We start from the raw sequence: 12,500 nt of genomic DNA on the forward strand, positions 1-12,500 counted from the left end.
CAGACCATGGTTCGATTCTAGGCTGTGTCACAACCGGCCGTGATTGGGAGTCCCACACAATTGGCCCCAGCGTCGCCTGGGTTTGGCCGGGGTTTGGCCGGGGTTTGGCCTGGGTTTGGCCGGGGTTTGGCCGGGGTTTGGCCGGGGTTTGGCCGGGGTTTGGCCTGGGTTTGGCCGGGGTTTGGCCGGGGTTTGGCCGGGGTTTGGCCTGGGTTTGGCCGGGGTTTGGCCGGGGTTTGGCCGGGGTTTGGCCGGGGTTTGGCCTGGGTTTGGCCTGGGTTTGGCCTGGGTTTGGCCGGGGTTTGGCCTGGGTTTGGCCGGGGTTTGGCCGGGGTTTGGCCTGGGTTTGGCCGGGGTTTGGCCGGGGTTTGGCCGGGGTTTGGCCGGGGTTTGGCCGGGGTTTGACCGTCATTGTAAATAAGAACCTGTTCTTAGCTGACTTAAATAAATAAAGGTAACATTTATTAAAATTGTAATAAATTATTGATCGCTAGAGACAAATGTGAAACCAGTCATATTTCAGCAAACTGAGAAGCGTGTCAACATGATGGGTACTACGGCCTCTTTTCCACAGAGAAGTATAAATGAGCTGTCGTTATTCAGAATTGTAATTGCAGGCCGACGGCTTCATCTTCTGCGTGGCTGAAGTCTCTGTCACAGTTTCACTGCAGAATCACACTTTCATCCCCTTTGACCAAAATCGTTCAATTTTGAAGTTATGCCAAACGTCAAATTTCGAAGTGTTTTTGACACCCTGGGTTGACTCCTGATGCTCTGGAATCAAACCATTTCTCCAAACGTCACATTTTGATGTTAAGGGTTAAGTTAATGAACTCATTATGAAGGTTTAAGGTTTGGCATAGGGTTTAAACATTAAGGAACTCATTATGAAGGGTTAAGGTTTGAGATAGGGTTTAAACATTAAGGAACTCATTCTGAATGGTTAAGGTTTGGGGTAGGGTTTAAACATTAAGGAACTCATTCTGAATGGTTAAGTTAAGGGATCAAATTCTATTAAATCGTATTGGTCACAAACACATGGTTAGCAGATGTTAACCGAAGTAGCCTGCCCACACAATCGCAAAACAGGTGAGGTATGTCACGTGCTGCACACGTAGCTAGTTTCAGCAGGAATATCAGGCAGCAAGACAAAGAGCGCGCAGCTCTCAACTGGTTAGTCCGTGATGGAGCAGCTCACAGAACGACATCGGTAAACCAGTAAAATACTAATTTAAGGCAACAATGTAAACCAGGGGTATTGAAGACGTTTAATCTACCAGTAAATACTCATTTAAGGCAACAATGTAAACCAGGGGTATTGAAGACGTTTAATCTACCAGTAAATACTAATTTAAGGCAACAATGTAAACCAGGGGTATTGAAGACGTTTAATCTGAAAGTAAAGGGGCTGAATAATTTTGCACGCCCAATTTTTCAGTTTTTGATTTGTTAAAAAAGTTTGAAATATCCAATAAATGTCGTTCCACTTCATGATTGTGTCCCACTTGTTGTTGATTCTTCACAAAAAAATACAGTTTTATATCTTTATGTTTGAAGCCTGAAATGTGGCAAAAGGTCGCAAAGTTCAAGGGGGCCGAATATATTCGCAAGGCACTGTATATACATATACATCTCAAATATTCACACAGGGCACCTTTCCTTCACCGGGCAGGATATTTGGGATTTTCTTTGGAAGTGTTTGAGTCACTCACTTCTCCACACATCACTACACCCCTATGTAAGCAGTTTAAACCTGGAGCCTGGCACAACGGTTAACTGCAGTAACATTCAGTACATTGTCAGAACCTCTTGACTTTTTTCACACATCTTGTTACGTTACAGCCTTATTCTAAAATGGATTCAATTGTCCCCCCCCCCCCTCGATCAATCTACACAAAATACCCCTTAATGACATCACAATACCCCCATAATGACATCACAATACCCCCATAATGACATCACAATACCCCATAACGAAATATCACATTTACATAACACCTTTATCAGAGTGGTGTATTCAGCCAAGTGGTAGAACAACTTAGGTGTTATAACACCCCACTGTGTGTGTGTGTGTGTGTGTGTGCGCACCCTCTGGAGAGCCCTGCGGTTGTGGGTGGTGCAGTTGCCGTACCAGGAGGTGATACAGCCCGACAGGATGGTCTCAATTGTGCATCCGTAAAAGTTTTGTGAGGGTTTTAGGTGACAAGCCTGAGGTTGAAGAGGTGCTGTTGCGCCTTCTTCACCACACTGTCTGTGTGGGTGGATCATTTCAGTTTGTCCGTGATGTGTACGCTGAAGAACTTTAAGCTTTTCACCTTCTCCACTATGGTCGGTGTGGATAGGGGGCTTCTTCTGCTGTCTCCTGAAGTCCACAATCAGCGGTGTTTCCTACATTCACCACCTCCGAGGGCCCTCACCTCCTCCCTGTAGGCTGTCTCCTCGTTGTTGGTGAGCATGTCCACTACTGTAGAGTCATATGTTATCCTGACATCACTCTCCGAGGGCCCTCACCTCCTCCCTGTAGGCTGTCTCCTCGTTGTTGGTGATCATGTCCACTACTGTAGAGTCATATGTTATCCTGACATCACTCTCCGAGGGCCCTCACCTCCTCCCTGTAGGCTGTCTCCTCGTTGTTGGTGATCATGTCCACTACTGTAGAGTCATATGTTATCCTGACATCACTCTCCGAGGGCCCTCACCTCCTCCCTGTAGGCTGTCTCCTCGTTGTTGGTGATCATGTCCACTACTGTAGAGTCATATGTTATCCTGACATCACTCTCCGAGGGCCCTCACCTCCTCCCTGTAGGCTGTCTCCTCGTTGTTGGTGATCATGTCCACTACTGTAGAGTCATATGTTATCCTGACATCACTCTCCGAGGGCCCTCACCTCCTCCCTGTAGGCTGTCTCCTCGTTGTTGGTGATCATGTCCACTACTGTAGAGTCATATGTTATCCTGACATCACTCTCCGAGGGCCCTCACCTCCTCCCTGTAGGCTGTCTCCTCGTTGTTGGTGATCATGTCCACTACTGTAGAGTCATATGTTATCCTGACATCACTCTCCGAGGGCCCTCACCTCCTCCCTGTAGGCTGTCTCCTCGTTGTTGGTGATCATGTCCACTACTGTAGAGTCATATGTTATCCTGACATCACTCTCCGAGGGCCCTCACCTCCTCCCTGTAGGCTGTCTCCTCGTTGTTGGTGATCATGTCCACTACTGTAGAGTCATATGTTATCCTGACATCACTCTCCGAGGGCCCTCACCTCCTCCCTGTAGGCTGTCTCCTCGTTGTTGGTGATCATGTCCACTACTGTAGAGTCATATGTTATCCTGACATCACTCTCCGAGGGCCCTCACCTCCTCCCTGTAGGCTGTCTCCTCGTTGTTGGTGATCATGTCCACTACTGTAGAGTCATATGTTATCCTGACATCACTCTCCGAGGGCCCTCACCTCCTCCCTGTAGGCTGTCTCCTCGTTGTTGGTGATCATGTCCACTATTGTAGTGTCATCTGCAAACTTGATGATTGAGTTGGAGGCATGCATGGCCATGCAGTCGTGGGTGAACAGGGAGTACAGGAGGGGGCTGAGCACACTCCCTTGTGGGGCCCCAGTGTTGAGGATCAGCGAAGTGGAGATGTTGTTTCCTACCCTCACCACCTGGGGGCGACCCGTCAGGAAGTCCAGGACCCAGTTGCACAGGGAGGGGTTCAGACCCAGGGCCTCCAGCTTAATGATGAGTCTGGAGGGTACTATGGTGTTGAATGCTGAGCTGTAGTCAATGAACAGCATTCTTACATAGGTATTCCTCTTGTCCAGATGGGATAGGGCAGTGTGCAGTGTGATGGCGATTGCATCGTCTGTGGATCTATTTGGGCGGTAAGCAAATTGAAGTGGGTCTAGGGTTTCAGGTAAGGTGGAGGTGATATGATCCTTGACTAGTCTCTCAAAGCACTTCATGATGACAGAAGTGAGTGCTACGGGGCGATAGTCATTTAGTTCAGTTATCTTTGCTTTCTTGGGGACAGGAACGATGGTGGCCATCTTGAAGCATGTGGGGACAGCAGACTGGGATAGGGAGAGATTAAATATGTCCGTAAACACACTCCAGCCAGCTGGTCTGAGCTCTGCGGCTAGGTATGCCGTCTGGGCAGGCAGCTTAGAAAGGGTTGAATGTCTTACTGACGTCGGCCACGGAGAGCGAGAGCCCACAGTCCTTGGGAGCGTCGGTGGCCCTGTGTTATCCTCAAAGCGGAGAAGGTGTTTAGCTTGACGTCGGTGGCCGAGACGTGGCTGGTTTTGTAAATCCGTGAGACGTCTGTAAACCCTGACAAATACGTCTTGCGTCTGTTACTGACATTTTGCCTGTTTCCTGACGGAGGGAATAACTGTACTGTGTGTGTGTGTGTGTGTGTGTGTGCGCGCCTGCCTGCCTGCCTGTGTGTGTGGGCAGTATGCTTGAATCTACATTCTGCCTACACGAAGACAGAGAGATTTCTAGAACTCAACACTGAGGACAGAATACAACAGAAGCAGACTAAACCATGCAGATAGTTTCATCTTAAATGACCAGGTGTGTTTCCTTGTTTCCTTGACACACTGCCCTTACACACGCACACACACACACACACACACACACACACACACACACACACACACACACACACACACACACACACACACACACACACACACACACACAAGAGAGGCATATCAAGCCACATGTTGACCCTGAGTGAGCAATGTGCTGTACGTGTGTGTGCATGCGTGCGCTTGTGTGTGTGGCTAGTTTCTGAATCAGAATCCTTCTCTCTCTCCCTCTCTCTCTCCTCACCCTCTCTCCATATTTCTCTCTCCCCATCTCTCTCCCCACACACAGAGACCTCTGCCTGCAAGCTGCAGACCCAGAGAGATGGGATTGGGCAGTCGTGGCTTCTGACACGCCCCCTGGATGAAGCAGCAGGAAACGTTTAGGAGCGCGAGCTGGGCCAGCTGCTGTAGGGAAGCGCGGGCACGGGACACGGAGGGCACAGAGAGCATTTACCCAAAAGAGAGAGGGAGAGAGAGAGAGATGGCACAACAAGTGCAACAGGATTGTGTTTACGAACGAGCAGCACGAGACGAGCACATCCTCGGGACGATAACAGCTCGCGCGTTCACGATTCTAGACGCGCACCAATAATTTCGCGGGTATCATTCTCATCGCTCATTTTATTATCATCACGATTTATTTATTTATTTAACGATTTCAGCGCGAAATATTCTCTGCTTTCCATCCGCTGGCTTCCATCTGTTAATTATGTTTTTTTGAAGCAGAGGAGAGGAAGGGAGGGATGTTATAATCAGACCGCTGCAGTGTCTGGCCAGTGGAGGAGATAAGAGGCAACCACGGAAACGGAACCGATCTGGACAGGAGACGCACACCGGGAACATACACCCTCCGGGGATTCTATTCTATTCTTCTTGATCGGCGCGTTGATTCTGGAATATCAGGAAAATAAACCCTCCACCCTTCCCTCCCTCCGTCCCTCTCTCCGTATCGGGAAAGCCTCAACATCCGTGCCTTATATCCTCTCCGTATGCCGCTGGAGACTCCACAGCTGTAGCGGAGGACGCTGTTTACGGTCTGGCCGAGAGGTTTGGGCGCTCCGTCACCCCGGGGTGTGGCAGGCAGAGTGACCGCTGAGTGGAGGATGGTTTGTGTGTGAAGATGGGGAAGGACCAGGAACTACTGCAGGCAGTAAAGACGGAGGACCTGCTCACCGTTCAGAAGCTGCTGCAGAGGCCCGGGAAAGCAAGTAGGGACCCGACACACACACCTTACCGACCACACACACAAACACACACTGGTACGCATGCATGACGCACACACACACACGCACACCTTACCGATCACGGACACGGAAACAGGGGGAATCACTCTACTGTGCATCATGATTTCACAGTCGGCTGGCGGGGGGCGGGGGTGGGTTGCAGTGTGTGTGTAGCAGAGTGTTTGATCATTGATGGCCTTTTCGCGGGGAGCCCCCTGTCCCAGCGCACTGCAGCAGAGAGAAGGAGAGAGAAGGAGGAGAGAGGGAGGAGAGAAGGAGGAGAGAAGCAGGAGAGAGAGAGGGAGGAGAGATAGGGAGGAGAGAAGGAGGAGAGAGAGAGGGAGGAGAGAAGGAGGAGAGAGAGAGGGAGGAGAGAAGGAGGAGAGAGAGAGGGAGGAGAGAAGGAGGAGAGAGAGAGGGAGGAGAAAGGGAGGAGAGAGAGAGAGAGAGCGCGTGAGGAGAGAAGGAGGAGAGAGAGAGAGAGAGAGAGAGAGAGAGGAGAGAGAGAGAGAGAGGAGAGAAGGAGGAGAGAGGGGGGGTTTGGTCTGAATGATTTCTGATCAAGTCGTGCCTTTTACAGACAGACGGACACACACAATGAAGCGGCCTTCTGATTGTCAAGGTTCAGCGTCATTTAGTCAGTCACCCCTGTTGCACAAAGACTGGGCTGTTTACACACACACACACACACATACACACACACACACACACACACACACACACACACACACACACACACACACACACACACACACACACACACACCTTGTGCGCTTAGACTTAGACGTTTCGGTTCTCCATGTAACCTGTTCTGTTCTACTCTATTCTATTCTATTCTGTTCTACTCTAATCTGTTCTGTTCTACTCTATTCTATTCTATTCTGTTCTACTCTAATCTGTTCTGTTCTACTCTAATCTGTTCTGTTCTACTCTAATCTGTTCTGTTCTACTCTATTCTATTATATTCCACTCTATTCTATTATATTCTGTTCTACTCTAATCTGTTCTATTATGTTCTACTCTAATCTGTTCTGTTCTGTTCTACTCTATTCCATTCTACTCGAATATGTTCTGTTCTACTCTATTCGCTTCTCTTCTACTCTATTCTATTATATTCTGTTCTACTCTAATCTGTTCTGTTCTGTTCTACTCTATTCTGTTCTACTCTATTCTATTATATTCTGATCTACTCTAATCTGTTCTGTTCTGTTCTACTCTATTCAGTTCTACTCTATTCTATTATATTCTGATCTACTCTAATCTGTTCTGTTCTGTTCTACTCTATTCTGTTCTACTCTATTCTATTATATTCTGATCTACTCTAATCTGTTCTGTTCTACTCTATTGTGTTCTATTCTATTATATTCTGATCTACTCTAATCTGTTCTGTTCTACTCTATTGTGTTCTATTCTATTATATTCTGATCTACTCAAATCTGTTCTGTTCTACTCTATTCTATTCTAATCTGTTCTGTTCTGTTCTACTCTATTCTGTTCTATTCTATTATGTTCTGAGTATTCTATTCTAATCTATTCTACTCTACTCAATTCTGTCCTGTGCTATTCTATTCTAATCTATTCTACTCTAATCTATTCTGTTCTACTCTATTCTATTCTGTTCTACTCAATTCTGTCCTGTTCTAGTCTATTCTAATCTGTTCTGTTCTACTCTATTCTACTCTATTCTATTCTACTCAAATCTGTTCTGTTCTACTCTATTCTGTGCTACTCTATTCTGTTCTAATTATATTGCTGTAACAGAGACTAGTGGTAGTATCAATCAATCAATCAATCAATCAATCAATCAATCAATCAATCAATCAATCAAATGTATTTAGAAAGGCAAGTGGTGATATAGACCAGTAAAATTGATGATATGGACCAGCGATATTGATAATATAGACCAGTGATATTGATAATATAGACCAGTGATATATAGACCAGTGATATTGATGATATAGACCAGTGATATTGATGATATAGACCAGTGATATTGATGATATAGACCAGTAAAATTGATGATATGGACCAGCGATATTGATAATATAGACCAGTGATATTGATGATATAGACCAGTGATATTGATGATATAGACCAGTGATATTGATGATATAGACCAGTGATATTGATGATATAGACCAGTGATATTGATGATATAGACCAGTGATATTGATGATATAGACCAGTGATATATAGACCAGTGATATTGATAATATAGACTAGTGATATTGATGATATAGACCAGTGATATATAGACCAGTGATATTGATGATATAGACCAGTGATATTGATGATATAGACCAGTGATATTGATGATATAGACCAGTGATATATAGACCAGTGATATTGATGATATAGACCAGTGATATTGATGATATAGACCAGTGATATATAGACCAGTGATATTGATGATATAGACCAGTGATATTGATGATATAGACCAGTGATATTGATAATATAGACCAGTGATATTGATGATATAGACCAGTGATATTGATAATATAGACCAGTGATATTGATGATATAGACCAGTGATATATAGACCAGTGATATTGATATATAGACCAGTGATATTGATGATATAGACCAGTGATATTGATGATATAGACCAGTGATATATAGACCAGTGATATTGATAATATAGACCAGTGATAGTGATGATATAGACCAGTGATATTGATGATATAGACCAGTGATATATAGGCCAGTGATATTGATGATATAGACCAGTGATATATAGACCAGTGATATATAGACCAGTGATATTGATGATATAGACCAGTGATATTGATGATATAGACCAGTGATATATAGACCAGTGATATATAGACCAGTGATATTGATAATATAGACCAGTGATATTGATGATATAGACCAGTGATATATAGACCAGTGATATTGATGATATAGACCAGTGATATATAGACCAGTGATATATAGACCAGTGATATTGATAATATAGACCAGTGGTATTGATGATATAGACCAGTGATATATAGACCAGTGATATATAGACCAGTGATATATAGACCAGTGATATTGATGATATAGACCAGTGATATTGATGATATAGACCAGTGATATTGATGATATAGACCAGTGATATTGATGATATAGACCAGTGATATTGATGATATAGACCAGTGATATTGATGATATAGACCAGTGATATTGATAATATAGACCAGTGATATTGATGATATAGACCAGTGATATTGATGATATAGGCCAGTGATATTGATGATATAGACCAGTGATATATAGACCAGTGATATTGATGATATAGACCAGTGATATTGATGATATAGACCAGTGATATTGATAATAGACCAGTGATATTGATAATAGACCAGTGATATTGATGATATAGACCAGTGATATTGATAATATAGACCAGTGATATATAGACCAGTGATATTGATGATATAGACCAGTGATATTGATGATATAGACCAGTGATATTGATAATATAGACCAGTGATATTGATGATATAGACCAGTGATATTGATGATATAGACCAGTGATATTGATAATATAGACCAGTGATATTGATGATATAGACCAGTGATATTGATAATATAGACCAGTGATATTGATGATATAGACCAGTGATATTGATAATAGACCAGTGATATTGATAATAGACCAGTGATATTGATGATATAGACCAGTGTTATTGATAATATAGACCAGTGATATTGATGATATAGACCAGTGATAATAGACCAGTGATATTGATGATATAGACCAGTGATATTGATAATATAGACCAGTGATATATAGACCAGTGATATTGATGATATAGGCCAGTGATATATAGACCAGTGATATTGATGATATAGACCAGTGATATTGATGATATAGACCAGTGATATTGATAATATAGACCAGTGATGATATAGACCAGTGATATTGATGATATAGACCAGTGATATTGATGATATAGACCAGTGATATTGATGATATAGACCAGTGATATTGATGATATAGACCAGTGATATTGATGATATAGACCAGTGATATTGATGATATAGACCAGTGATATTGATGATATAGACCAGTGATATTGATGATATAGACCAGTGATATTGATAATATAGACCAGTGATATTGATGATATAGACCAGTGATATATAGACCAGTGATATTGATAATATAGACCAGTGATAGTGATGATATAGACCAGTGATATATAGACCAGTGATATATAGACCAGTGATATTGATGATATAGACCAGTGATATTGATGATATAGACCAGTGATATTGATGATATAGACCAGTGATATTGATGATATAGACCAGTGATATATAGACCAGTGATATTGATGATATAGACCAGTGATATTGATGATATAGACCAGTGATATATAGACCAGTGATATTGATGATATAGACTAGTGATATTGATAATATAGACCAGTGATATATAGACCAGTGATATTGATGATATAGACCAGTGATATTGATGATATAGACCAGTGATATATAGACCAGTGATATTGATGATATAGACCAGTGATATTGATAATATAGACCAGTGATATGATGATATAGACCAGTGATATATAGACCAGTGATATTGATGATATATACCAGTGATATTGATGATATAGACCAGTGATATTGATGATATAGACCAGTGATATTGATGATATAGACCAGTGATATTGATAATATAGACCAGTGATATATAGACCAGTGATATATAGACCAGTGATATTGATGATATAGACCAGTGATATTGATGATATAGACCAGTGATATTGATAATATAGACCAGTGATATTGATGATATAGACCAGTGATATTGATGATATAGACCAGTGATATTGATGATATAGACCAGTGATATTGATGATATAGACCAGTGATATTGATGATATAGACCAGTGATATTGATGATATAGACCAGTGATATTGATGATATAGACCAGTGATATATAGACCAGTGATATTGATGATATAGACCAGTGATATTGATAATATAGACCAGTGATATTGATGATATAGACCAGTGATATTGATGATATAGACCAGTGATATTGATGATATAGACCAGTGATATTGATGATATAGACCAGTGATATTGATAATATAGACCAGTGATATATAGACCAGTGATATATAGACCAGTGATATTGATGATATAGACCAGTGATATTGATAATATAGACCAGTGATATTGATGATATAGACCAGTGATATTGATGATATAGACCAGTGATATTGATAATATAGACCAGTGATATTGATGATATAGACCAGTGATATTGATAATATAGACCAGTGATATTGATGATATAGACCAGTGATATTGATAATAGACCAGTGATATTGATAATAGACCAGTGATATTGATGATATAGACCAGTGTTATTGATAATATAGACCAGTGATATTGATGATATAGACCAGTGATAATAGACCAGTGATATTGATGATATAGACCAGTGATATTGATAATATAGACCAGTGATATATAGACCAGTGATATTGATGATATAGGCCAGTGATATATAGACCAGTGATATTGATGATATAGACCAGTGATATTGATGATATAGACCAGTGATATTGATAATATAGACCAGTGATGATATAGACCAGTGATATTGATGATATAGACCAGTGATATTGATGATATAGACCAGTGATATTGATGATATAGACCAGTGATATTGATGATATAGACCAGTGATATTGATGATATAGACCAGTGATATTGATGATATAGACCAGTGATATTGATGATATAGACCAGTGATATTGATAATATAGACCAGTGATATTGATGATATAGACCAGTGATATATAGACCAGTGATATTGATAATATAGACCAGTGATAGTGATGATATAGACCAGTGATATATAGACCAGTGATATATAGACCAGTGATATTGATGATATAGGCCAGTGATATATAGACCAGTGATATTGATGATATAGACCAGTGATATTGATGATATAGACCAGTGATATTGATGATATAGACCAGTGATATTGATGATATAGACCAGTGATATATAGACCAGTGATATTGATGATATAGACCAGTGATATTGATGATATAGACCAGTGATATATAGACCAGTGATATTGATGATATAGACTAGTGATATTGATAATATAGACCAGTGATATATAGACCAGTGATATTGATGATATAGACCAGTGATATTGATGATATAGACCAGTGATATATAGACCAGTGATATTGATGATATAGACCAGTGATATTGATAATATAGACCAGTGATATTGATGATATAGACCAGTGATATATAGACCAGTGATATTGATGATATATACCAGTGATATTGATGATATAGACCAGTGATATTGATGATATAGACCAGTGATATTGATGAATATAGACCAGTGATATTGATAATATAGACCAGTGATATATAGACCAGTGATATTATATAGACCAGTGATATTGATGATATAGACCAGTGATATTGATAATAGACCAGTGATATTGATGATATAGACCAGTGATATTGATGATATAGACCAGTGATATTGATGATATAGACCAGTGATATTGATGATATAGACCAGTGATATTGATGATATAGACCAGTGATATTGATGATATAGACCAGTGATATTGATGATATAGACCAGTGATATTGATGATAGACCAGTGATATATAGACCAGTGATATTGATGATATAGAC

General features: G+C 41.3%; 1 protein-coding gene across 7 annotated transcripts in view; it reads left to right on the forward strand.

The window, feature by feature from the left end:
• Positions 1 to 4,899: 4,899 nt before the first annotated feature.
• The window catches only part of LOC109886536 (caskin-1), a 138,179-nt gene continuing 130,578 nt past the window's right edge, over positions 4,900 to 12,500 (forward strand). For 3 of the 7 annotated variants that reach the window (XM_031814212.1, XM_031814214.1, XM_031814215.1), the window contains exon 1: positions 4,902 to 5,796. In XM_031814212.1, the coding sequence (XP_031670072.1) occupies positions 5,709 to 5,796 (88 nt within the window). In that variant the 5' untranslated portion in view covers positions 4,902 to 5,708. Of the gene's footprint in view, positions 5,797 to 12,500 lie in introns of all 7 variants that reach the window. The other 4 variants (XM_031814210.1, XM_031814211.1, XM_031814209.1 and 1 more) reach the window with 2 other exon arrangements.

This window comes from Oncorhynchus kisutch, unplaced genomic scaffold, assembly GCF_002021735.2.
Source record: "Oncorhynchus kisutch isolate 150728-3 unplaced genomic scaffold, Okis_V2 Okis06b-Okis10b_hom, whole genome shotgun sequence".
Taxonomy (NCBI): domain Eukaryota; kingdom Metazoa; phylum Chordata; class Actinopteri; order Salmoniformes; family Salmonidae; genus Oncorhynchus; species Oncorhynchus kisutch.